Source organism: Tetrao urogallus, assembly GCF_951394365.1.
Source record: "Tetrao urogallus genome assembly, chromosome: 27".
NCBI lineage: Eukaryota > Metazoa > Chordata > Aves > Galliformes > Phasianidae > Tetrao > Tetrao urogallus.
Window position 1 is genome coordinate 4,067,705 of NC_136840.1, and position 27,232 is coordinate 4,094,936.

Genomic DNA, 27,232 nt, shown 5'->3' on the forward strand with positions numbered 1-27,232 from the left:
TTCAGTGGCACTGAAGAATCCCGTAAGAGCTGCCGACAGCTCAGGCTGTGCCTTTGGTGCGAGGTTCAGACCTGCAGGGAAGATGGATGCAGCAATCAGGACGGAGGCAAAGCCAGCCGACAGATTGGCCGTTTCCTTTTTCCATTCAGTTAGCAGTGACAAGTGGTTTAATTTACATTACTTCCTTACATTAAGCTACAGCGTGTCCCACTGCCTGGAGATTAATACAGGCTATGGATCTTGCAGATCCCATTCGTTTTAATGTGCTTTCTTTTTAAAGGTTTGTGTTGAATTTTACTTGGTTCTAGTCTGTTAGGTCCCTGAAATGCAGCGTTTGCAAGAAACCCAGCTGAAAGGATTACAGTGCAATTAAAATTCCTCATCCTTTTTCTTTTTTCCTTTCTGGCACTCCTGTATGGAGGGTAGGTTGTTTCTGTCTGGAAGATCTAATTAAGCTTGCAGCACTGAAAGATGATGAAGAGCTAGAGGTGGCCTTTTCCATTCAGCATAGGTAGGGCATGAGAGCTGCACGATATCTTATTTATTTCAAGTTCCCGTATCGTTTGCACTTGATGTGACAATTTGAAATGCCGTGAGCTGAGATAAGAATGATCGTTTAGTGGAGTCACAGTGATACTCAGCACTGAAAATGTGGCTTGTCCTTTCCAAAAGCGGGATTAACCAACTCGGACCTCTCTGTGCAGAAGAACGTGGACTTTCTCAGCATGCATTAACATTTTAGTGGGCTCTGAATCAATCCTGCCAGCCAGTGCTCAGAAATAAAACCTAATGTTATTTTTAACTGTGAAGATAGCTGGTTTCTGGGAAGTTCATAGAAGCAGTGAGCGCTGTTTTCACTGGATTTGGCTTTTTCTTCTTGACGTTTATCTGCTGATGCACAGAGGGTGTCATTTTTGGGGGGGTCTCAGCTAAGGGGGACGGGCTGGATGCAGGGTCTGTGTGCTCAGTGAAGGATCTCCAATGGGCTGCTACAGCTTTGCCTTTCTCTGTCTTTATCCCTCACTCTGCCCCAAACTTTGCAGACCCCCATCCGCTGCGCTTCTTAGAAACCACACCTCTGAGCTTCCATCCTGCTGCTGTCAATGGCTGTGACAAGGCTTCTTTCCTCCTTCGCCCTTCTTGGACTGCAGAGATGTGGTCTGTGAGCACCAGGGGCTGCCAAGGACTTCAGGCACACCCAGCACCAGCAGTGCTCCATTTTAGTTGTCTCTCCACTGCTGCTAATTGACAGCAGAGCGAGTGCCAGCTCCTCAGGATGCAGGCTGAATGCATTTGGCACAGTGTATCCCTTCCAAGTCAGGAGGCTGTACGATTCTATATTACTCTGATAGTACTGTTGGTCAGCTACCAATGTTGTATTCTGCTGCTGTTTTTGTTATTTCTCGCTGATCTTGTCATTCATACAAGGCCCAAGACACGACACACATCCTGGGGCATTTTCCTGTAGTATTCATTCTTTTATTTAGGTCCAGCTTTCTGCTTTGCTGTGTGAGAGCAGAAATCTTCCAGTGTTACAGGAAACAGGAGAAGGAAGGCTCTGACCGAGCTTGCAAAGGCCCGGGCTTGATTAGTGGTAACCAAGGCAACGAGGGCTCTTTTGAAATAAGTGCATGCTGCAGACCCCCGTTTTGTGCACAGAGATGGTCAGCATTAAAAATGAGAGAAGGCAAGGTAAGATCTTTTGGGCAAAGAAAGCTGCCAGGCAGTCAGAAGGTCCTGCTGTCCAGCTGACTGAATTAAAGCACATCCCACGTCGGGATGAATGTTCATTGATGGCTTTTTTCAGCTGATGGAGAAATGAAAATACAGACAGCAAAGAAAGGTTTGATGCAAAACAAAGTGGCCACAGCCTGGTCTGTAAGTCTGTGTGAACTTAGCCCACAGCCTTCACTGAAGGGAAAAATTCCTGCAGGTTGCTTGATTTGACATAGAGCTAAATGGGAGTTGAGTCCAGAGTGACAATCTTAAGCTACCTCTGTGCTGTGATCACCTGCTAAAGGGTAAACAGCTGTTATGGCTGCTTTAATTTACAGCCACGATGTGGTGTTCCTTGGTTGGTGCTCTTCCCTTGGTGTCCCTGCAACACACCCTGCATCTCTCCTGGTCTTTACTCACGTTGTGATTTTAGTCTCATAGAAATTGATCTGCACAGTAAGGAGAGGATGCTGTATGGGTGCCTCTGAATCTCGGTGCTGTGGATCCTTGCATTTGCAGGGGCTGTTCTCTGTCCCAGTGAGTCCTGCTGCTCTGGTGTCCCCCAGGCACTTCTGAGTTTGTCTGCACAATTAGGTCTGCTGAGAGACAAGCTTAGTTTTGGTTAAGCACGAGCGGAAGCTTTGATCCCTGGAGCTTTACACAGCAGTATTGTATGTGTTTCAGATGAGCCTCAGCCGGGTCTCGCACGCTGTTTGAGCCTTAGCTGTGCTGTGTCCCATTGAAGGAGTTCAGTCAGCTCTGCAGGTAACCTCACAAGATTTAACTCTGACACTCAGCATCTGTGCTGCGGAATCCCTTGCAGTGCACTTGTCCCACTGCTGGCCTGTGGGATCGCAGCCGTTCACCTTCAGACTTTCAGCCTGGAAGGGGCCAAATTGGTCTGAACAAAGGCAGCAGTGGAAGGAGGGATCCGCAGGCACAGCAGTTGTTATTGCCTGTGCTTCTGGCAGCATGAAGTGAGCGCAGCCTTTTTACTGTGCAGCCCTGGGTTGCTTTCTGGCTACTTGGGTACCTGGAGAGTAGTTGGTGAATTGACATCTTTTGTCTTCAGCAGGGTCTCAGCTCAGTGCTGAAGGTGTTGAAGCTAAAGCTCAGCGGTGCACGGTGAGTCCTGCACAGGGAGGGGAGCATGTGGGCAAACTGCAGCTGATCTGTGTTTGGCAGCCCTGAAGGATGAAGAGAAACAGACCGTTGCGTTTCTTTAAGAGCTCTTTCTGCCCTCTGAAGAGCACCCGTTCTGCATTCTGTAGCCATTGCTATAGTAACTTTCTGCCTCCTGATTTTGTTATGAATGGCGGTAGGAAAAGCCTCTGTGCAGGCTCCAGCTGATACCCTGCTGTTTCCAACATCCTCAAGGCTTGCTTTCCTTTTTAACCCATGAGCGGATGGTGCCTTTTAGCTGGGGTTCTTTGTGAATCTGTTCTCTTTCTTTTGTCTCTGTGCATTCAACACCACGCCATATGTCCACTGTACACCAGGAGGGGTGATTTGGAGTGAGCAGCTTTATGCAGGCAAAGATCTGAGTCTACAGGGGGAAAATGCTGGGTGTTCGGGGGAGTGTTTGTGTGTAGTGTTTTTTTTGTGGGAAGAATGAGAGCCAGTGGGGTTTAGCAGCTACCAGCGCTGGGCTCTGAAGGCTGACTTTGTCTTGCTTTATCATGATCCAGGCATCCCCTCTCCAGACACAATGCAGCTCTTTTCCTTCTGCCAGCACACTCTCCCTATGGGATTTGCTGCTACCATGGAAAACAGAATCAAGCACGAGCAAATCTGTTCTTTAACCAGTTGTGAGCAGCGGGTCAATATTATCACAATTATTAATATCATCACTGCAGTTTAACAAATGCATAGGTGTGTCCCACAGAACGAAAGCACCTTGCTTAGGTCAACAGAATGAACATAGGAACCGTGGAAGGAGCTCAGGAGCTGGGATTGCTGGCATATTAACAAATGCTGGCTGTTTGGAAATGCTGCAGTGGGGTGGCGGTAGCACGGTGGGGGTCCCTGGGGCATTCCCAAACTGCATCTGCCTTCCAAACACCAGCTCAGCTGAACAGGCCTGGGACTTGGCATTGCACGTGCTGGAGACATGCAGCAGTTAGTGCATAGCCCTTGTGGGTATTCTTTATCCAAACGCTTGTGTATCCAGCCCATCCGTTTAGCCATCCTGTGAATGGATTTGAACACCTCATCAATTTGCTGGAGAGAGAATTTCTTTCCTTTTCCTCTTCTTTTTTTTTTTTTTTTTTTTTTTTTTTTAAGGGTTAAAATTTTTGTGCTGATACTTGGGGAAAAAAAAAAAACAAACAGATTTCATCATTTTGAAATCAGCGTGTGTTTCTCTGCAAACATTTCCCTGGATCCAGTGAGCAGTACAGCTCTGCTCAGCCCTCAAATGGATGTTTCGTGTCACGATAGGCAGGTCAGTCTGTCACGTTTTACTTTGATTCACTGAAGTTTGTTTAACAAATTGTTTCATGCTGACCTCAGGTCACTGAAGTGCAATAGTAGAGTGCAAGGGGGGAGGAAAGGTTGTTTTGTGCAGAAAGTAATACGGGGCCTGACTCTCAGTACTGCTTCTCTGTGATTTAGTAATATGCTGGATTGCAAGAAGGTCTTTGGGTGATTTGAGACAAGTCTTTTCAAGTATGCAGCCCAAATCTGAGGGTATAAATCTTGTACGTTCCCCTCCTTGGGAGTGAGCAGCACAACGAGTGCGGATGGCGGTTTTGATGGCGGTGCCTTCTGCAAGGCCAAGGAGAGGGAAGGCATCATCCCTGCAGGAGTTAATTCTCTGGGCAGTCTGAGAGGCATACAGACTTATGAAATAAAAGCTTGTAATGCAGTTTAATAAGATTAGATTTATTCAATAAGTGCAACATGAGGGCATCGGCTCATGTTAGTAGCAGCAGCAAAGCCCCCAGACCTAATGGGTTCTACAGAGCAGCACGAAGACGGATCTGGTTTTTCCACTGCTGTTACTGGTTTTAGTCTTCCTTCATACTACTGCTGTTATTCCTTATTCCTGGGTTTTGCCCGTTTCTGGAGGCAGAGAAGGGCTGAAAACTGCAGAGGCAGCGTGAACAGAGCAGTGGTGATTAGGAAGGTCCCCAGACTGGGCTGACTGCAGGCAAAGGAGAACCTGGACCAGCATCTTGCTACTGCTCCACGTGACAGCCTTCCTCTGTGGTTTGAGGTGGGCCATTTGAATTTCTATGCCTCATTTCCCATGTGTACAGTGAGGCTAATAATGCTGCCTTTGTCTGTCCTGTCTGTTTAAAATGTAATGAGATTTTCAAAAATGACAAATGGTTTTCAGTGCCCCATATGAGTGCTTTGCTGAAGGCGTCTTCAGAAGTGGCTGAGCGCTCTCCTGCTGAGCAGGAAGGCCTGGCAAGGTTTTCAAGCTGTGTCAGCAAAAGGAAGAAACAGCAGTACAAGACAGACCAACACAGGTTTCTGTGCATGCGAAGTGTTCTAAGCACAGTTCTGGTCCAAACGTTGATGACATTGCTGCCTGTGAGCACAGAAAACTGGTTTCAGAGCCTAAGGAAGTCTTTACTTTTCCAACCCATCATTACACTTTGTGATTACAACATCGTAGATAATATTCCAAGATATTTTGTGGGGTTAAGCATTTCCATCCCAGTAAATGGGGAGGCTTTTCTGTTTGCTGGAAGTACTACATGAATTGCTGTGAAATAGCAGGAATGTGAGAGAGCAATTATAGAGCTGCTGAAAGGGCAGGGATGAAACAGAAAGGGAAGGTGAAGCTTCACTTTGCATCTTTGGTACAGTAGCACCATATTAAACCAAATAGCATTTGTTTATCCCAAGCATGGGCTGTTTCTGGTGTCTGCTTTACTGCTGACTTTTATTTTGAGTGATACTGCGTCCCCTCTTAGAGCGAGCCAGAGAGCTGTGATGCTCAAAGTCAAATGAGTGAATCATTCATAGAGCATGAAATGCTTTAGGACCCTTAGTGTTACTGTTGTCATCATAATTTATTAACGCAGTGCTTGGAAGGTGTGTGAAGCCATGTGGATCACGGCTCTGGCACGCTTTCAGTAAGAAGATCTTATCTGGAGGGAGAGAGCAGCCCAGCAACGGGAAGGCAGTAACTTTCACTGTTCTTCTCCTTCTCACCTTGCCGGGAGCCCCCTGATTTCAGAGGTCTCTGTTCTAAAGCAGGGATGCAGTGGTAGAGATTGCCAAGGTCCATTTTGGGTCCTTTTGGGAACCCGCTGGCAAAATTGTAGGTAACTCCCACTTCACACATCAGTACTTATTTCCTGCTCGGTCCCAGTTCCGTACAGATTTTAATGACAGCACACCAGGAGCTGCCGTATTCTTAGGGAGGTGTTCAGAGGAAATGTTAATATTTAATGATGCCTTTCTGTGGTCAGACGGGTGAGTTCTCTTAATGACATTGTCTGGAAGAAAGATGCTTCAATACTCAGCTGTAATCCATCCACGCCAACCTATTGTTAGGGCTTCAAAATGTCATAGGACATTTATGGACCATGATGAAATCAGCAGTTGGGGTGGAACTTCTGTCTTAAGCACTGAGCAGTTCAGAATGATTCCTCCTGCTGTTGCCCAGGATTATCATCTTGAGAATGGCTGGAAATGTCTGACTTGAGAGCAGCCCGGTGCCCTTCGCTGCATTTATTTTATGAAGGCTGAATCAGTAAAGAGATTTTGAAGGCAGTAAGGCTCTCTGCTCTCTCTGGAAGTCCATGGGAGTTGTATACCTAATTTCCATTTGTGCCTTTGGAAAATCCCCTTCTAATTGGCTAAATATTTGTACTGTTGGCTGTGGGCACGGTGGCACAATGTGGCTTTCAAACCATCTGTTTTCAGGGACTAAAACCCACTGGCAACAAACCTTGATTGGCAGAAACTCACCCAGGCTGATTTACATCAGTTGAGGTTGCTGAGGACAAAGCCATAAAGCAAAACAGAGGCACGGGATAGGCAGAAATAAAGAAGGTCCATGGAAATAAACGAGCTTTGTTGCTGCACTTGAATGGACTTCGCTCATTTATCAAAAGATTTTCCTCTGTTCTTCAGTGTTTTTGAAATAATGTCTCATCTTTGAGTGCTCAATGCCAAAAAAAGCTGTCAACCACTCCAGCAATTATCATATCCCAACGGGAACTTGGTTAATGATTCCTCTGCACACAACTTGGTCTTTCAGTCTTTGTGCTGTGCCAGAACAATTCCAACCCAGTCAAGCATTTAAAGATTTGGCTTGACTTGTGATGTTCCAGGAATATTCTGGAAGTGCAGTTAATCACTGCCAGCTCTTGTGGTGAACCAACACCTTAGAAAAGGAAAACTCCAGAATCAGATGCAGAGGTCAGCAGTAGGTAGGGCACAGCCAGGGAGAGGAACACAGCCAGCGTGTGGCCAGGCAGGGAAATTCGATGGAGCTGTGCTTCTCAGCCCCATGCTCCCAGGCACCACGATTTTCCTCTATGTTCAGTGTGAGCAATCAGTTGACTTCACTGCTGTGTCCTCTCTCTCTCACTGGACCCAGCTGAAAATGCTGTATCAACTTGATTTAGTTCTGAGCACAGAGCTGTATTCTTAAGTTATGAGCCAATTAGACTTAATGGAAGGGCTGGCATTGAAATAAAGATGTCTAGTTCTTCACTAGAATTTGCTCCTGTGCTTCACTCCATGTAAGCCTGTGGTTTGGCACATACACCTGCTTCCTTTCTGTGGGTGGCTGCTGTTTTCCCTGGTAAGGCTTTGACTTTATAAAGCTCTGCCTCTGCAAGAATCTGTATTTCCAAGGGATCTTTTCGTGATAAATCTTGCACCCAGTGGAAATATTGATAATCATCTGCAGTAGGAAGAGCCCCAGATTTGGAAGTGGTTGCTGTCGATTTGATAATGTCAATTTAATGGCAGGATATACTGCCGTAATTTCTGACTGCATTCTTAGTATCTGAAGTTTATTTTTGCAGCAGCCCCCTCAGCTAAGGGGATGGTAGACAAATAAGTCAGCATCAAGCTACATTGCACTGTTTCCATTTCAAATCAAGCTTTGCTCTGCACATGCAAGTAACTACAGCAAGAAAATTTAATAGAACATCATTCATCATGTGATACACGAGAAGTGGGCGCATCTCAGCCAGATGGAACTGGAGATCAGGAATCACTGGAGCCATTGATGCAGAGCAGGTTGGCAGAGGAGCCCTGAGCTCCTGGATTTGTCTGGGCAGGCCGCAGATGTTAGAATATGGCAGCACAGTGGAAGCATCAGTATGTAAGGGAAGAGACTCAGTTTTCCACTTGCTTGACCAAGAGTCTGCCTATTTCATGTCTTTGTGCTCACATTTTCCCCTCTGCATCCAGTTTGTTTGTTTGTTTGTTTGTTTCTCTTTGGCAAAGGGATCTTTGTGAAGTCCTTCAGTTCTTAATGTGATCCTTTTTGTTGTCTTTGTGGACTCGGCTGTAAACTTCAGTTAGGAGTTGTCTTCTCTCATGTGCTGCTGCAGGGCATAAGGTAGTGAGTGCTTGTGTCACTTAGAACTCCTGTGTATGAGCATACAAGAATCTTAATTTAAGCTTATTCTGCCACTTCTTTCCTCTGCAGTTTGGGGTACGCTGTGCAAGTTCTCAATTTGTCACTTTATTTATTTACAGTTGAGATAATATGACCAGAAGTCACTTGTCCAGGGTGTTTTGATATTGGGAAAAGCCAACATTGTGATAACATTCAATTTCCATCTCTGTTATAGCAGGTGTGGATAATATTAACTGAAGATCTTTTTTTTTTTTCTTCATGTATCACTCAATAGTTTATCTGCAAATAATTGCATTCCTTTTTTAAGAGAAGTAGTAGAACTATGGGGGCATGCAGATGTATCAAAATGCTTTAGTTCAAGTATAACAATAGCAACAACAACAAAAAAAGAAGAGTTGAATTAGCTGCTATTAAACATTTCTCAAGATTTGTTACCTGAGTTTCAGGTGTGGGAGTAGAAACTTTTAAAAAGTTACCCCATGGTTTTTCAGCATCCATAAATGGACCACAGAGATACAGAGTGTTTGCACGTCCCACTTCTGTGAAATAGCCAGTCAGAAGGATTAGTCAGAGATGCCTTTCAGTAATTCCACCATGCTTTTGGGAGCGACCTTCATCAGGTCTGAGGTGTTTGGAAGTTGCAGACTCAGCTGCAGGATTTGATTCTTGTCTCAGCCGTTTCCCAGCCTCCAGCCTGGCTTTTTTGGCAGATTGTTCTCCTGCTGTCCTTTCACAAGGGGCCATCGGAGCGTCTTCCAGGGATGTGCCAAGTGATGAATGAGCTCGATTTAAGGCTCTCCCTGAAAGCCACTGCGTGCATTTCAGCAAACTGCAGAACGTGTCGACACAGTCGCTTCGAGGCTTCCAGCTCGCTGGGGCCATCAGCACTCTGCAGCTTCTGTGGATTGCCTGATCAGCAATGCTATGACCATTAATATTTATAAACCTTAAATAATACAGGACTTCAGGGTACCTGAGAGACCATATGTTGGCCTCCAGTTCCCAGCAAAGCACCTGCGATCCCTGTGACCACAAGCCTGGCTGATCTTCTGTCCGAGTCCCAGAAGGGGAAGGGTTGGAGCTTTTCCCCCAAGGGCGTCTATCGAAGGCCTCCTCCCTCCTTCATTAGTTACCAGAGCACATCGCCGTCATCCTTCGAGGCCAAGCTCGAGGCTTCTTTCTTTCCTTTTAGTCTGGAGTCTTAATGCATTGTGTTGTGCATTTATTATGGGGCTTCACTTGTTTGTGACCTTGGGTGATTCTTTTTTTCTCCATCCACCTATTGGTAAAAATGCATTGAGTTGGGTGTTGCTCACAGGGAGAGAGAGCTCTGAGATTTCTTTTTTGTAAATCATTTATTTACTGCTTTTGATATTTTGGGGGTCTGAGTCTTGCTAAGGTGCTGGGTAACCGCTTGGACACAGATGCCTCTAAATTACCATTTAATGTGCATGTGCAAAGATGCATATCAATGAATAATGCATAGTAATACATAGCTTGGTGACTGGGCTTGGTTCAGAGCAATACTGCACATGAATTAGCCTTACGGGCCCAAGTCAGTGGTGTTAATAACGTGTATCAGGTGGAGACCAAGTGAACACCACTGCGTGCTTCACCGCTTACCTTTGCAATAAAAACATCTCCCATGTAACCCATCTCACCGGCCTCGCAGAAAATACCCCACAGAAACGACAGGGACAACTCTCCCTCGGATCGGCACCCTCTGGGGCCGTCGGTTTAGCGGCAAACCCGACGGAACGAGGCGGCGACGATCCCGGCTGCCGCAGCAGGAGGCGGCCGGGCCCCGCGGCGCGGGTGGTGCTGAACGGACAGCTCCGCCGGGCGGGGGCCGCCGCCGCTCTGCCCCCCCGCACGGCTGCGGGCCGCCGCCCCTCCCCGGGGAGGGACTGGGGGGCTTCTGCCGTTGCCCAGGCTTAATTGACTTGCTAGGTCGCTAATTTCGCTTTCGCGAGGTAAGTACTGGTTAACGGCTCATTTTCTCCCCTCCCTCGGTTCCCACACCCCTCTCCCATCTGTTTCTCTTTTTCATTCTCTCTCCAGTGCCATCCATCAGCCCCTTTCCCCCCTTCCCCAAGAGGGACTATCAGAGGCCCGGCACCAGCGATGCCCCAAACCCCAGAAAGATGAGTCAGCGCTCAGCCTCCCGCCGGCCCCAGGAGCCCAGCCGCGATCTCCGCCGCTCCCCGCCCTCCGGCTGCGCTGCCTTGAGAAAAGTGAGGAACAATAGGATTCCCGGAGCACTCCCCGACTCCACCATTGCGGGGCTGGGGGAGGTAGGAGAGAGGGTGGGGGGAGGAAGGAAGCGATCCTTTCTCCCCCGCGTGGGGAACACGCCTCCGGAGGTGCGGGGGGTGCTCGGGCTCCGCCAGTCTCTCCGCAACTTGTAGCGAGAGCAGCGCGCTGGAGGAGGCGGCGAGCACCGATGGGGGCTGTTGCTCCAACCTGATCGAGTCCATTTGCCAATTCACCACTCGCATCACTTCCGGATCAGTCCCCAGTTTCTGCTGCAGAGTGAGGATTTTTTTTTCTCTCTCTCTCTCCTTCTCCCTCCCTCCCCATCTGGATGCTGGGAACTTGAACCCTCCTCCCTTGATTGCAGCAGGATCTGCCCCAACCTTCCCTCAACTTTGCACTGCATCAAAGAAAAGAGAGCGAGCCACAGACTATATTGTATCGATGGGGGCAGGGGATTTGCCAGGCACAGCCCTCTGCCATTGATGCTGCCGTGTCTCTAGGACCCTGAGCAATCTCTCTTTTTTTTTCCACCTCTTTTTGCTTGTGTGTGTGTGTGTGTGTGTGAAGGATCCTCCTGGTTACCGCTGTTGTTATTTCCCCTTAGCAGGGAGATCACACGAGCCATGGCTGAGAAGAAGCAGTCTGGCCGGCAAGGCGAGGAGGAAGAAGTGCCAGCCTTCTTCAAAAACCTGGGCTCGGGCAGTCCGAAGCCCCGGCAGAAATTCTGTGGCATGTTCTGCCCGGTGGAAGGCTCCCTGGAGAACAAGACCATCGACTTCGACTCCCTCTCGGTGGGCCGCGGATCTAACAAAGTGGTGGCAAAGCAGAAGGATGTCGCCCACTTGGGTCCGGATGCTCAGTCTGTCTATTCCAGACAGAGTGGGAAGGGAGGGGAACCATCTGTTGATTTCGGAAGAAAGGTGGAGATCAGGAGTGCCACTGGGAAGGAGGCACTGCAGAACCTGAATGACAAGGTGGGTGCACATATGTGTGTGTGTGTGTCTGATGGAGCTGCAGCTTGCACATGCAGTGGGCTGCAGGAGGGACGTATCATTTCCACCCTGCGTTTCCTGCTTTTGTCGCTTGCATGTACGTAGCAGTCAGTGTCTTCCCCTAAGAAGCAGCATCTCTACTACAGCCTCCTTGGCAGACCTTTAATGTTATCCCTGTGCTCTCTGCAGGTGTGTGTGTATGTGCACGGGGAGGAGGGCAGAAGAAGAAAGGAGCCCCTGCACACACAAACACCCTCCTTTCCCCGCCCTGCCTTCCCATTTGGTGGCAGAGACTGACTTTTTTTGTTTCCCCAGCACAGCGGTAGCAAAATGCCCCACCCAGCCACTGAATGCAGCTCACGGAACAGAAACGCAATTGTAAGCAAAAGAACATCAGTGAGCCTCCACCTACAGGGATCGATTCCCTGCAGGTTTCTTCCAGGGGAAGCTCAGCAATGCACTCCTCCTCCTCCCAGGGGAGGGGAGACTCCGAGCGACCCATGGGAGCTGTATTTCAGTGCCAATTTTGATGATGGCCTTTGGCTACAGGGGCATTTTTTGCCTCAGGAAAACGTGCCAGGGCTTTAGCAGGAGTGTGGTGTTCTCTTAAGAAATCTGCTGAACTCCTCCCGATCCTTTAAGGCTCCTGAAGCTGTTTTCTCACTCTTTGTATGTGTCATGGTATAATAAACCTATCCTTTTCCTGAGGCAAAAGCCTGTTAAGCCACATGGTTCAAGCTGACCGTGCACAATTTTTTCCCCCTCCATAAATAGATTTAAGCAGGCTTTATTCCTATCTGAGCCATGAAATACTCAGTGTTCCTCCGACGAGTCTGGCTCCTGTGGAAGAGCTAGAATGAATGAAGCACCAACCAGCAAACTGGTGAATTTCTAGTAGCATGTGGGGTACAGTTGCACTGAGCAGTGCCCCAGTGGGTTTAAAGAGCATTCCTTTCTTCTGAGCTTCTGAGATGGGCCTCTTGATTTTCACTAATGAAACCGTTTGGGAGTTTGTCTGGAATCTGTGATACGGGCCGGTTCCCTGGTTTCACCTGCTGTCAGAAATGTGAAATGTTACCAGCAGCATTGCTGGCTCTTATCCTCCCCACGTCAGACCCTTCTCTGATTCTTCCTACTACAGTAACCCGAGGGCTCCATGCAGACACGTTTGTGTGTGTGAACAGCTGTGGTTTACTGTGAGATCACAAAGGTAGGCCCTGATTTTCAGACGTTCTACACATCAACCTCTAATTAGAAGTGGGTGATGCTCCACACCTCTTCTCATCAGGTCGAGCAAAAGTTTGCCTCTACTGATACCTGTGCCTTGATTTGAATACGGTTATGATCCTGCTCCCCCTCCATGGCTGATTAGTTGTCTTAGACTGGCAAAGGAGCACCTTAGGAATAAAGGCCTATGTATCTCGGGAAGTCAAAGGTTTTACAATTTGGGGCATTTTCAGGACTAATTTGGAATACTTTGGTGTGTTGGTGTCCTAAAAGATGCAAATGTAAACAGGTAACGTATTCATTCTGAAAAGATGAATTACTGTGTGGTTGAGGGGTACAGGATATTAAAATCTGCAAGTATAAATGGCAGATATCTGTAAGAAATCAGATATCTACACAGAATATTGACCACATTTTGGTGAAAGGGTTTTCGGTTGGTTCTGTTTTTGAGCTTATCACAGAATGTTAACTGTGAAGGTGTGAAATGATGGGATAGTGCAGCACGGGAGTTGTTTCTCGTTACCTTTGTGTAGCACTGGTGCCAGTGGATTGTGCTGTGAGGGGCTGTGTGCATTTGGGTAAGTGCAGCCTTCTATTAGTCTTGCTATGGATTGGCACTTCATAGCGAGAGTGTTTTAGCTTTAATGGTTTTCCAGCTGACTGCATCTATAGCTTGAATCAGTGGTTAGATTCTTAGCAGGTAAAGCTGGCTTTGCTTCAGTGCAATCAGTAGGCATGCATTTACGAAATGATCAAATGCATTGAAATAAAAATACTGCAGGAAATGGCATTAAAGGCAGCACTGTATTAAAATCGGGTAGGAGTTGAAATGCTGAAGGCCTTCTGAAATTCTGCAACTGAATTTGGCCCAGTATTTTCAGACCTGCATTGACTGGATGCTATTTTCATGTGATGTGAATCTAAACTGTAGTGGAAAGAAACAGTATTCTAACAGATAAGATCTTGAAATTATATAAAATATTTTACAATGGGTAGAAATCTTAATGCTTCATTTTCTTTAGCTTAGAAATCTTAATGCTTCATTTTCTTTAGCTTGAGGCTGAAAATACATACAGGCACAGAGGATGGTTGGGTTCAGTGAAGGTACATGGAAGTGTGTAGCCAGTGAGTGGATCCAAATGGGTTTAAAGCACAGTCATCCTTTCTGTCACTCTATAGAAAGATCTTGCATTAACCTCCATGGAAGTAATTAACAAAGCAAGAATGACAAGCTATTTTTTTATTGTTCAGGGGTCTTAACTTTCCAGAGGATAAAGAAAGGAATGCAATTATTCCACGTTAAATTGCAGTATATTGTTCTGCAGGCACAGATAAGGGTAATCAAATCTATTTGTGCCTATTCTGTCTGTATTCTATAGGCATCTATCACAGCCTTGCTTTACTGCCTCTGGGCCGTGCTGCCTCATAATTCAGGGCTAAGATCATCTCCAGAGGCAGCAGGAAGGCTTTCTGAGTTTGAGCAGCTCCTCACAGCGAGGCAGCGCGGCCCCGTCAGCAGGTTGATACCTGGGAGATGAGGTGAGTTTGCTCCCTGCCTTCCAGAATTCACCACGCTTCCATCTCCTGCCTTAAACCTGTCCCACTGTCCCTGTTGGGGTGCTTAGAGCCCGGTCCTGCAGCTGTTTGTTCAGTGTTGGAGCGCTGCTTTGTGCTTTGGAGCTGTGGCCTCCGCTGGGCCAGCACTGCTCTAGTGAGGATGTCACATTCAAACCCAGGTTTGCTTGGATGAGACCAACATGGAGCCTGGCTTTCACCAGCTGGGGGAGGGAGCAGTAAGCTCATGGCCTTTAATCTCATTTCTACAGAGCCTGAATCATGGAGTCATAGAATGGCCTGGGTTGCAAAGGACCACAGTGCTCATCAGATCCAACCCCTGCTGTGTGCAGGTCGCCAACCAGCAGCCCAGGCTGCCCAGAGCCACATCCAGCCTGGCCTCGAATGCCTGCAGGGATGGGGCATCCACAGCCTCCTTGGGCAACCTGTGCCAGTGCCTCACCACCCTCTGCATGAAAAACTTCCTCCTGATATCCAACCTCAACCTCCCCTGTCTCAGTTTAAAACCATTCCCCCTTGTCCTGTCAACCCCTGAATGGGTCCTAAGAGCCTTCAGCCCAAGTGCGGGCCCTGGGACCACCCATCTTTAGATGCCAGACCTATCCACGTGATTTCCTGTGTGATAAGCCACTGTCTTCACCTTCTTTTGCTCTCTTATAACCCGTCCATAGGCCTTTGGGATGTGCAGAGCGCCGAGTGCAAACAATTGGTCTAACATTAAAAAAAAGCTACATATGATAAATAGAAATAACGAAAGTGGGCTAGGAAAATGTTCTTGTTTTAGAGCTGACAGGAGAGGAAAGAGTCCTAAAGCACCTGAAGCTTTGGGTGCAGCCCTCACTAAAGCCTGAAATCTCTCAGAGTCGAGGTTGGTTGTTCCTGGAGAGGAGTGGTGGATGGCACCACGTCGCTCAGTGCTCAGAAATCACGGACTCTGGAGCACTGATGGAATTGTAGTGTAAAACAAAGGCCTCGTTCCAGACAGCTGCAAGTGCAGTTAGGATTTTAATTTGCTACAATGCCTGTAATTTCTTTAGTCTTGTTTCAACAATATTGCTTGCAAAATAATTATACAGGAGGATGACTTGCACGATTTTCCAATGGATCACAATAATTTATCCGGCTACTAGGAAAATAAACCATAGGGGGAAAAAAATGATAATGAGCACAAATGTCACATTCCTCTGACTTCTCAGATTCCCCTCAAGCTATCAACATGCATAGCTGGAATGCACTGTGTGCCCAGCGAGCGTATCACCAAGTGGTCTGCAGTGCTATGCGAGGAATCCGCCGCACCGCTCCTCTGACACAGGAACGAGCAGAGGGCTTTGAGACAAGGCCAGCTTATTTGGAAGGAAAACATAAACACTTTGGGCCAAGTCCTATTCGTCCCAGTTTGGAGCAGAACTAGGTTGGAGGTCTGGGCTTTCGGCAGCACCTGGCGACACAGGGATGGATGTGGTGCCTGGCGGCTCTGCGTGCCGCCCTCGTGCCAGTGCTGGGGCTCATCTGACACCAGCAGGTTGTTTTTAGCAGGCATGGAGTGTAGCTCTGCCCCTCTCCTCCTGTGGGAAGGGATGGCATTCAGGAGCAGAGCTGGAGCAAATTGCCAGAAATATCAAACTTTGCTGCTGTAAGATTCGCATTCAAATGCATTATCCTATTCTTCAGTGCACCTCCTGGGGAGCTGGACTGATTCTTAGGGGGGAGAATGCAGGTCTGAGTTGTTTCTGTGTCTGGAGTGATGACTGTGCTGTGTCCTGCAGGTGGACCCAGCTGGCTGAGTGATATCTGAGTGATAGCTGAGAGCCCAAAGCTTTGGCCTGTATTTCTGGGGAAGGGGAAGGAATGATAAGAAATGGTGTAAATCACCACGAACAGCTGTTTCTTGGACGCTGCTCTTGGTTCCTGTTGTGCTGGAGATGCTCATCTCTTTGCCCTGGATGGAAGGAAGGAGCAGTTAATTCTCATTTGTGGATCATTTTTTCAATTGACCTCTTTGCGTGGCTGCAAAGTGAATTGCACCCCGCACAAACTCAGATGCTCTGTATTCAGGGGTTACTTCTCTGAGAAGGTTTTTCACAGTTGACCCCTATGGTCATTTCCATAGCATGACACTTAGTTCTCATTTTCTCCTGTAGGATAATAAAGCAAAGATGCCCATTGGTGAGGATAGTCTATGTCTGCAATTGAATTTAATCTACAGAGATTAAGTAAGGGCAATTCTTTGGTAGCCTTTTAGGAAAGACAGAATGTACTATCTTACCGAAGCATCTGATTCTACCATTCTCTGATACTTCTGCCATGCACCAGCTTGCATTTCGTCTTCCCAGTGCTCAATAAGAAGCACTGCTGGTCCATAGGAAACTTCTGAAGGCATCAAGACTAAGAGCCAACACAGCAATAGGCATGGCAGAATCAAGAGAGAAAACTAGAGCCTGAGCAGTGAGTGCCTGAGGCCTTTAAGCCCAGTCCTGCTGCCCCAGGGCAATAAGAAGAGCCTTTCTGACGATTCCCCAGCAGGCAGGGTGGGCTGTGGGCAGCCAGCAGCCCCAAGGGAAATGGAGAGGCTGCTGATGCACGAGTGCTAGAATTTCAGATATACTTCCAGGGATGCTTTCAGTCCAACTCTGATCCCTATTTCTGTTACGTTTTTAAACTCAGAAACTATTTCTGTTTCTGAGTGTTAAGACTTCCCAGCAACGTGTCCTTCTGGAGAGACCTTTAAGAATTCAGTAGGAGTAAAAGCAATTGGTTGTTGCAGAAATTCTGTGGGATTTGTTGCAATGACACTAAAATGCCACAAAGAAAGAGACTCAATAACTCCACTGTGGGAATGATGCTCCCTGCTAGGTGCATGGTGGTCTCCCACAGACCACGCGAAGTTAAGACTCAGAGCTGATGGAGACCGATTCCCACTCGTGCCTACGATGATTTGTTTTATTGCTGCTCCGAGACTCTCCTATTGCTGTGCAGTTCTCCTTCTCGACCTTTCCAGAAGGCACATTCAGACAGAGATATTCCTTTATGTCACTTTAACGCAGAACTGCACGCAGTCAGGGTCGGGCTGGCAGTGGGCACGATGCGCTCCTCCCCTGCCCTGCCGTTGAGTGGAGTTGTGCTCACGCTGTATAATTCAAGGCGTTTCTGTTGCTTTGGGGTTCCTGCACACTGCAGTGACTGCTGCCAGGGCACTGGGCTGGGCAGCTGTCCTTCGTGCTTCCATTCTAGCAAGGAAGATGGCGGTATTCTCTATAGCACCTTATTACCCTCTCCTACACCTGTGGAAGACCCATCGTGCCAGCATTATCTAGAGCACCCATCACAGCACCTCAGCAGGTAATGGCACAGCATTACGGCAGTGAGACTGGATGTGAGGCTGCAAGGATTTATGGAGCCCAGTGCGCTGCTGTCAACCCAGGAGCTGACTCCTGCAGCTGGCTTCTCATAAGGATTCATCTGCCTAAATTTGACTTAATGGGGAGGGTTTACACGCAAATGGTGGCTTTGCTGGGAGAATGAATCAGCTTCTGTAAGAGGCGTGGTGGTTCACCTCTGTAGGACCAGGCTCCGTTCCCACTTGTTCTCATCTGAGGCTTTGCTTGCCTGTGTTCGTCCCTCCCAATTACATCTATCTCAGGGAAAGATGCACTTCTGGTCCTTTAGGTGCACACTGAGCCATAGAGATTTTAAAATTGGGTGCTGTGTAGATGCTGAATGTCAAACAACCCTGGTTTCCAGCCATTTAATCTCTTCTTTTATTCTGTGCTACTTAGGCTCTTGCAGCACGGTGATGGGAAGGAAAAGCTCAGAGTCACATGAAGATTCATTATTTCTTTTTGTCACGATTGGATCAGAGTTATGGAAAATATTCCAAGTTCAAGAACTCCTGCTCCAAATTAGGCCCATCTGCAGTAAGGATTACCTTTCCAAAAAGTATTTTAAATATGTTTGAGCAGGTGAGAATAGCTTTAGGAGTATTGGTGTTTTGCTGACCTCTTCCCTTTAGAGATGCTTCTATTTCTGCTACCATTGCTGTTGCTTCACAGCTTGGAGAAGAAATGAGCTGGTAGGAATGCAAGTGAGTGCTGGAGATGGATGGTTTCCTACTCCCATAGTTGTGTTCATCTGTCTGTAGTGAATTTTCTGCTCTCGGGGCAGGGTTTTGAGCTGGGCTTTGCACGTCTCAGATCTGCTGCTTTGATCACAGAAACAAAGCATTGATGCTCTCTCAAACTCTTACTGTTGGCTTCCTTGATAGCTGTAGACGCTCTGTTACCTGGCAAGCAAAGGCAAGAAGCCATTCAGAAACAAAAGCGAGGAGCAAAACCAGCATTAAAGAGAGAAAAGGCCCAGCTGCGCTGCCTATGTGCAGGGATGTGGTGGAGGTGCTGTTGTCCACGTTCTGAGCAGAAATATGCCGAGGTTTCCAAACATCAGGGCAGACCAGAAAGATGCAGGTTACACCCTTTTAATATTGTCACTTCTAATCAAAATAAAACCCGGCAGGCTAACAAATTAATCATTTTGCTGCTCTCGTGATGAGACGCTTTATCATTTGCTACTAATTGGATACTAACTGATTGGCATATCAGCTATTTAAACAGTGCCTGCTGCCCCACCTATACTCAGGAAAAGCTCTTTTTCCCTCATAGGCTCCTGTGAACTAACACACATGGAAGGTCCTGGTAGTCATCTGCTTGCACAGATGTTGCCTTTGTAATGATTAACTGCAGCAGGATTGTGAAGGCTTGTGAGCAGCTTGGGTATGTAAGGAGCGCTCTGTTGTGCGATAGGAGCAGCTTGGTTTGCTTTGTGGGATGTGGAATTTGCACGTGGCCGAGGGAAGGAGGTGAGTGCTGGTTGTTCATTAATGGGGCTGTCCTGACCCCCAAACACAGGTGGGCTCGGGCTGATGTTTTGGATGCCCCATCCCTGGAGGTGTCCGAGGCCAGGCTGGATGAGGCCCTGGGCAGCCTGGTCTGGCATTCAATGGGGAGGTTGGCGGCCCTGCATGCGGTGTGTGTGTGGGGGGGAATGGGATTTGGAGATTCATAATCCTTGAGGTCCCTTCCAACCCAGCCATTCTGTGATGTTGGGGCTCTCCAGAAGGCACGTTAGATGTGCAGGGGGTGCGTTCCCAACGCCTGTCCTGCACTGCAGCCACGAACCCCTTTCTTTGTGTTGCACGTGCAAGGAAAGAGGGAGATGCGCTGCCTGATGCTTTTCTTTCCTCAAGTGCCAGCCTGAGGAGCACAAGGACAGGGACACAGAATCTCCCAGTGCGGCAGAAGCACCGAGTGCAGCACAAGGGCAGGAATCGGCCCCCCGGCACCCAGCTCGGCAGCGGCTGCAGGAAGGGGCTTCGTTCTGCGCCTCGGCGAGAAAGCAGAGCTGTCGACTGGGACACGAAGGAGCCGGGAGCGGCTGCTCCTTATTTTTCCCCTCCATCCGCTAAGGCGTCGGCAGCGCCAAGAAGGGCGGGGTGGGACAAAGAAGATGGAGGGCGGCGCGTCCTCCGGCAGCGGAGCCGCGCTCGGTGCCCCGCGCCTCTCCGCAGCGCCGATCCGGAGCGCGGCGCCGCGCGGGCGTTTCCCGCCCCCCCCTCCTTTGCGCCAAGTCGCCCCGCGCCTCATTTGCATCCCGCCGCGCGCGCAGCCAATGGCGCGCTGCGCCGGCGGGAGCGAGCGACAAGAGCGGCTCTCTGCGCATGCGCGGCGCGCTCCGCCGCTGGCGCTGTGCCGGCGCCCGGCCCCTCCCTGCGCGGGCGGGGCGGGGCGGGGCGGCGCGGAGCTGCGCGCAGAGCGAAGAAAGGCGGCGCGGCGCCGGGCTGCTGCTGACTGCGCTGCGGAGAGCCGCGCTCGCCTCCCCGGCGCTCCCCGCGCCCCTTTCCGTAGCATCGCGGTGATTTGGGCTCGTGCCGATCGCTGTTATTTTATTTTTTTGGTATTGTTTCTTCTGTTGGTTTTTTTTTTTTTTTTCTTTTTTTTCTTTTTTTTTCTTTTTTTTTTCCCCTTTGGGAAGCGTTTGCCGCACGCGAGACAATAGGGATACAGCATCCGCCCCGCAGCTTTTTCTTTATTTAGAAAAATAATAATAGGTGGATAAATAGAGCGGAGGTGAGCTCGCACCATGTCTTACCAGGGGAAGAAGAACATCCCGCGGATCACGGTGAGTGGGGGGCGCGGGGAAGGGGGAGGGGTGCGCGGGGATTAAAGCCCTTTGTGTGCCGGCAGCCGGGGCTCGGGGCCGGGTAATGAGATCAGCGCCGCGCGCGGCCCTTCCTGCGCCGGGGGACGGACGGGGACACGCAGCCCCCCGCCCGGCGGATCCCTCTTTCCCTTCCCCAGAAGCTTCTCGTAACGCGATCCTGGGGGAGCGGGGCCGGCGCCGTTATGTAAAGCCCCTCCCTCGCTTCCCCCCGTTGCGGGAGCCGATGTAGGGCAGGTATTGCGGCCCCAACTTTTCCTTACGTAAGGTGGGCGCTCCCCTGTTCGGAGCGCTGCGGGCATCGGCCGCTCAGTCGGCTCCCCCCCCGCGGACACACCCAGCGCCGTCGCCGTCCGAGCCGTGACAGCAGCGCTGCCCTCATCTCCCGTCGAGGTGTTTTTAGGGACGTACAAGAGCTCTCCGACCGCACGGCAGGATGCCCGCAGGGACATAACGGGCGGCGATGGTTCCCGTGGGCCGGGAGCCGCCTGACGCATTTTTGTGATGACGGAACGCTCGGATTTCCGTGCTGGATGCGCCGTGCGGGGCAGCAGCCCAGCCCCGTTCCCATCGTTTTGCTGCAGACCGCGTCCGTGCGTGCAGGTGCTGCGTCCTGCTTTTGTCTCAGGGGCGGCCGAAACGAGCAGAAGGATCCGTGCTCCTTTCAGAGCCTTCCCGAGCCCCAGTCAGCAGCAGAGCATCCTCCGGGCGAGCAGTCCGTGACGCGCTTTGGCCCTCGCTGCTGGGTGCGTTGGGCTTTCTGCTGCTCGTGACGCGGGTGGCCAAAGCTCAACCCATCCACGTAGCTGCAGCCTTTGTAGCAGCACGGGGAGCCTGCATTGGAGGTGGGCACCGACACTGCAATGCTTTTGGGAATGGAAGGCATGTAGGGCAGTGCTCAGCTGCCTGGCATTGGGAGGTGGGCAGCTTTTCTCACCCTGAGTCAATTTGTTTGGCCCTAGTGGTGTTTGTAGCTGCTACTGTGTTTAAATCTCAGCTTTTCCTTTGGTTTTGGTGTGTTGGTTTTCATAAGCAGGCATTGTTGGGGGAAGCTCTCCATTGCAGCAGGGGGAGAAAAAGGGAGGGGGAAGGAGAAGCATTTAATGTCTCCTAGAGTTGCTGCATAAAGGATGGATCTAAGGGTGTCAGTTAGGAGCTGGTGCAGTTTTAGCACTCAGACTGCTGAAAATGTGAGATCCTTGGGAGGATGCTCGATTCCTTTCTTCTGTCAGACCTAATTCAAAATAAGGGCTCCAAGCTGCGCTATCGTGCATCCATTTGCTTAAGTTTGAGGCAGCTCTGAGTTCCTATTCTGCTTTCTACCCTTCCTTGCAGTCACTTTTGGCATCACCACACTGTGCTGTAGCTTTGTCATATGGGAGGACGAGGATGGAGTGCTGCACTGGGGCCAAGTGCAGATTGAACACAGTGCTGCATCTCTGTATGCGCTGTGATGGAAGCGTAGGTCATAGCAGGGGTGGAGGAGCCAGCAGAACAGAAGTCACTTCCAGCTTGTGTCCCCAAGCACAGCTCTGCAGCACCTGCTCTGCTGTTGCTCACAGCTGCTGCAAAAGGGGCAGATTTGCTTTGGAGCTGCCCTGGCTGGGAAGGCAGGAGGTGACCTGGGTGGTGTATCAAATGCAGTGCCCAGCAGCTGCCTTGTCACAGCTACCTTCCTGTTCTGCCAAGCTGCTTCCCAGTCTGCGGGTGTTTTAATGAGGCTGTGCTTAAAGCCCTTCTTTTCAGCTTGCTTTGCTCATCTGGGCTTGTTTTCCATCCGATCATGCGGTAGTGATCTGGACAGGCAGTAAAAGCATCCGCTGCGCCCAAATGGCCCCGAGTTGGACAAACGGGGTTTGTTTGTGTGGTGTAACCCCTGGCAACAGACTTTGGGCCATTTCCCTGACAGCCGTTGACTCACAGTTGGCCGAGTGGTGGCTGCAGCCTGTGGGTGCACATGGGAAACTTTGCATGCGACCGAGGCATTGCAAACAGCAGCACGGTGGCCATTAAGCATCCCCGGAGAGCACTGTGCACTGCCTTTGCTGCAGGTGATGGTGGTGCTGCAGGGCTGAGTGAAGCTGCCAAGCCTCGACCCAATGCCTTTTTCCCTTCTGATTCCTTGGGATCGTTTACATGATGAAAGGACTTGACTGAAACAAAGCATTTTTATCTCTGCAGTTGAAAGCACGGTGATGGACGGAGCTGCGTTCTGACTCCTGAATAATGCAGAGCTTCTTTCCAGCCCTCCTCTTTCATCTCAGGGGTGACACTGCAGACTGTCAGTGTAATTAGGAATTGCTGTGTGCTTCTTTGTTGCAGAGCGATCGTCTTCTGATCAAAGGTGGGAAGATTGTCAATGACGACCAGTCTTTCTATGCAGACATCTACATGGAAGATGGGCTCATCAAGTAAGTGAGCGCGATGGCATGCTGTGACTGGAGTGTGGGGAAAGGCACTGCTTGGACCCTCAGCACGTTGGGTTGGGTTGCCAAGAGAAGTGAGTGTTTCACTCACGTACACACTGATCAATGCAGGAACCTTACGAACACAACCGAGCTGATCTGGCATTCGAGTGTGGGTTGAAGGAGGTGCTTTAAATGTGCTTAATTTTAGCCACGCGAACAGCCCCATGCTGAGATGGCACATATGTTTGGAGTTATCTGTGTTGTACAGTGAGCTGAGTTATGACTGAAGGCATTTTGAATGCAGGATTCAGTACCCGGATGCCTTTAATTCTGTTCTAGGGCAGGAAATTGGACTGAGGTGACCCCTCGGGGTCTCTTACAGTGCTTTTTTTTGCTATTCAGTGATACAGGGATCAATCCGAAATCCCTTTGAGTTAAAGAGGGTGCTGCTGTTTGTGGACATACCTTTTCCCAGCGCACTTCTGTGTTTGCATTCCCAAAACATGCATTTCTGGCACGTTAAATAGATCAGAGGTTTCTTAGGAAAATTACACTTAGGAAAAAAGCGGCCGAGCCAGAGGTTACAAACAAGGAGTTTTCCTGTTCTGGCTCTCACAGGCAGCACATGTGCTTTGTTCATCAAGGTTAGAAGTTAGAGGAGCCATCCACAAGCAGCTCTTTAATTGCCCCATGTCACCCACCATTGTGTTTTTCACAACCAGCGGGTGAGAGGAGCTCCCACCAGCACTGCGTGTCCTCCTGTTGGTGCTACATGGTACCTATGCATGGAAGGAGAGTACAGAGGCCAGAGTTCTTCTGTGCTTCCAAACCTGTTAACATCCATCTTGCTGCTGGATAGCCAGCACTGGGTGTTGCGTTGCCACTTGGTGACCAGCTCCTGTCCTAGCAGAGCTGCTCGCTTGTTGTGCTTGGTCCCTTCTCCAGCTGGCTGCCAGTGTGTCTCCAGCTTTTCCTTCCTCTTAAACCTAATGTTCCCCCCAGGTCCCAAAGTAATTGCATGCTTTGCTCTCAATTATGCAGCTGCTTCAAGGGGAAGAATAAAACTGTATCAGCTGGATCTGCCAGCCCTGTGCTTTGCTTTATATGGAAAAGGAAAACAGTGGCTGGGTTCAGCAGCGCAGGGTGTGTGTTTGCAGAGCGTGTGCCTCATCTACTGTCTGTCTGACCTGTTTGCAACCTGTGCACCAGGCAAATAGGAGAGAATCTCATCGTGCCCGGAGGGGTGAAAACCATCGAAGCCCACGGCAGGATGGTGATTCCTGGAGGGATTGATGTTCACACCCGCTTCCAGATGCCAGAGCAGGGGATGACTTCTGCTGATGACTTCTTCCAGGGGACCAAGGCTGCGCTGGCTGGGGGCACCACCATGATCAGTAAGCTGGCTGCTTCTCTGTTCCAGGAGAGCTTTACCCTTCTCCAGTGGTAACTAGAAAGCCTGCACAGAGGCGGCGAGGGGTGAGGGGTGTACCAGCAGCAGGGGATTTCCTGTGGCTGGTCAGGTTGCTGAGCAAAGCTTGTGTAGGGAGTGGGGATGAAACACTGCAGTCTCCACATCTGCAGCTGTCATCCACTTCCCTCCTGCTGTCCCTGCTGGCACAGTTTGATTCTGGTACTTTGTGACTTCGCTGCTTTCCCTGTAGGTCTGCTCCTACTAAAAGCAGCCTGACTTTGAGCTCTGGCTCCAGTATGAGCAGCACCTCGGACACCCTGTGCCTGTTCCCTTCCTCAGTGATGTGAGCAAGCACAAACCTTGGACCTGTAGAGCTCAGCCTTTCTGGAACAGCAGTTGCTGCATTTACAGTGAGAGAAAGGACAGCTGCATCATGCAGGGCTGTCAGGGGAAGGGTCAGTGTCCGTAGCGCAGTTCTTGCTGAGCAGCTGCATGCCGATGTGTCTTCAAAACCTGGGCCACTTATTTGAGGGCTTGCATGATCCCAATCTAACACACAGTTTTGGCACTGGGGTTTTCGAATCATCAATTAAGTGCTGTTCCTTTTGTGTTCATATCCTCTTTTGGAGGAAGACAGAAATCAGGAAATGAAAACATCTCAAAATAAAGACAGGCAGATGGACTGGGCGTCCTGCAGGGTCAGGCACCCATCGTGTTCCTCTCTGTCTCTCCAGTGTCTCCTAGGTGACTTCCAGACTATCTGACCCCACTGACACTGGCTGCAGAAGTTTGGTGTTGCCTTTGTTTGGGCTGGAGGTTTGGAAAAAGAGAAAATAAAGCACTGCAGTGCAATTGGTCACATGTAAACCAGGGCATCCTGCAGCGTGTTGCTGCATGTGGCAATGAGGGACAAAGGTGTAAAGCAGCCCAATATCTGAACACTGCATTTTTTTTCCTGCACTCTGAGGTGCTGCCATTCCACAGGAGGGGAGCTGAGATGCAGAGAAATGAAAGAATACAAATCAGAAGTTCTGGTGGCTTTTGTCCCATCCAGGTGTATACAAGGGGATGTGAGGCACAGCCAGGAGCTGCCCTCGCTCTCCTTGGTTCAAGCCCAGTTCCATATGATTGAGAACATCCTCAGCTCTTCGAGAAGAGCTCTCTGAACCCTGAACTGGGGGGGGGGGCCTGGGATTGTCTGACACTGGGAGTAGGAGCCACTGGTGCCAATGCAGCCAGGCTCTATTTTGGAAACAGAGCTTGTTCTGGGCCTGGCCCACACTGAATGGTGTGTGAACGTGGTCAGGAAGTAACCTGGGAAGTTATTTTTCATCATGTTACCAACTCAGAGCATGAAGTTTGAGTGTGGAGATAACCTCACGCATTCAGGGAATGTAAACTGGGAATGCAGCTGTGGATATTCTCAATTTTATCACTAATATTTATTTTTCCCCTCTAAATCTTTGCTGTCAATCTAAGTTAATATGGCTTAAATGGGATTTGCTTTCCAGGTTCAGTTCATTGATTTGTCTAGTTGGCTGTCTGTGTTGTTAGCACACCTGGTTCACGTTGTCCACTTCAGTCATCACTTTGTTCTTCCTTGCTAAGTTGAATTAGATCAGAATAACTTTCCCTGTCGTTTGTGTCTGGGCTCTGACAGCATTATTTCCCTCCGTGGAACCATTGTGAGCAGAAAGTCAAGTTTTCTAAAGCAGCCCTTTACTTCAGAGGGATCAGCTGGGTCCTTGTACTTCAGAAGTGCTTAAGCCTCGCTGTTTGCACACACGTTGGTTGGCTTCATGACTGCAGTACCTGAATGTCTGTGTGATGGTGCTCATAACGTGACTCTGAGTTGGGGAAGCTGGAGAAAAGTCCCCCTTTAGAGCTTCCCCCATGCTTCCCAATCTCATCTGTATGTTTTCCTCCCCTGGTTTGCCTGGGTTGGCTGTGCTGTCTCTTTCGGCTCGAATCGCATGAACGTTGTCCCTTTAATTCTCACATGGGCTGCATCCGAGGGAAGCACGCAGGAATTCCAGAATGTAATCTATTGTTTCCAAGCCATGTTCCTATTTACTTCCCCTTCACAGTAATCTCATTGCTGCACATCCATGATGGGAACATTGGGTTATTGATGGGTATTAAACAGTGCAGCCCCGTTTTCTGCCCAGCCCTTCTCTTCCTGAGCTCTCTCCTCTCACAAATTGGGGCTGATTTCTGAGCAGGAATTCCTGCTGTGATGCTTCTGTCTCTGCCCCCCAGTGCCAAAGGCACATTGTGAGGCTCCAGCTGGCTTGGCTGGCATGCAAAGAAGCAAAACCAGGTTTGCTGTGCGAGGCTGAAGTGAGGCACCGTGATGCAATTATTCTTCTGAAAGCGTCATTTGCTGCACCCCCTTTCTCCATCCCTGCCTTAAAACAGCATTGCTGTGGGTTGTGTCAGCAGAGGGCGAACAGCACTGCGTGTCTCAGGAGAATATTGCTTTGGGAAGACTTGGATTCTGGCCCATTTCTAACGTTGGAATGAAGTGGTTGAGGGGAGAAGGATTCCAGGATGATCCGCAGCTGACTTTGGAAGTGGAGGGCTTATGGGGCTGTAGCTCGTCCAGCTTCCCTGAGCTCCCCCTTTTTCTGTATTGGTAGGACAGGGGAGGGTGGCATTAAGTTGTGCCAGGCTGGGTGTTAGGGACAATTTGTTCTCTGATAGAGCAGTGGTGCAGTGGCACAGCTGCCTAAGGGGCGCTGGGGTCATCGTCTGCAGAGCTGTTCTATGGAGATGTGGCACTTGGGGTCAGTGGCACTGTGGGGCTTGGTGGTCTCAGAGGTCTTTCCAGCCATAGGGATTCCATGTTGTGTGGAAAGAGAATGATCCTCTGGAGTTT

At 49.5% G+C, this 27,232-nt stretch overlaps 1 protein-coding gene across 4 annotated transcripts in view; it reads left to right on the plus strand.

Annotated features, from left to right (window-relative positions):
• Positions 1-11,154: 11,154 nt before the first annotated feature.
• Positions 11,155-27,232, plus strand: part of DPYSL2 (dihydropyrimidinase like 2) — a gene marked incomplete at both ends in the record, with an annotated part of 40,966 nt that continues 24,888 nt past the window's right edge. For 2 of the 4 annotated variants that reach the window (XM_079547392.1, XM_079547393.1), the window contains 3 exons: positions 11,155-11,505; positions 22,858-22,946; positions 24,153-24,337. In XM_079547392.1, coding sequence (XP_079403518.1) covers positions 11,155-11,505; positions 22,858-22,946; positions 24,153-24,337 — 625 coding nt within the window. Of the gene's footprint in view, positions 11,506-20,457; positions 20,497-22,857; positions 22,947-24,152; positions 24,338-27,232 lie in introns of those variants that run through there. The other 2 variants (XM_079547394.1, XM_079547395.1) reach the window with 1 other exon arrangement.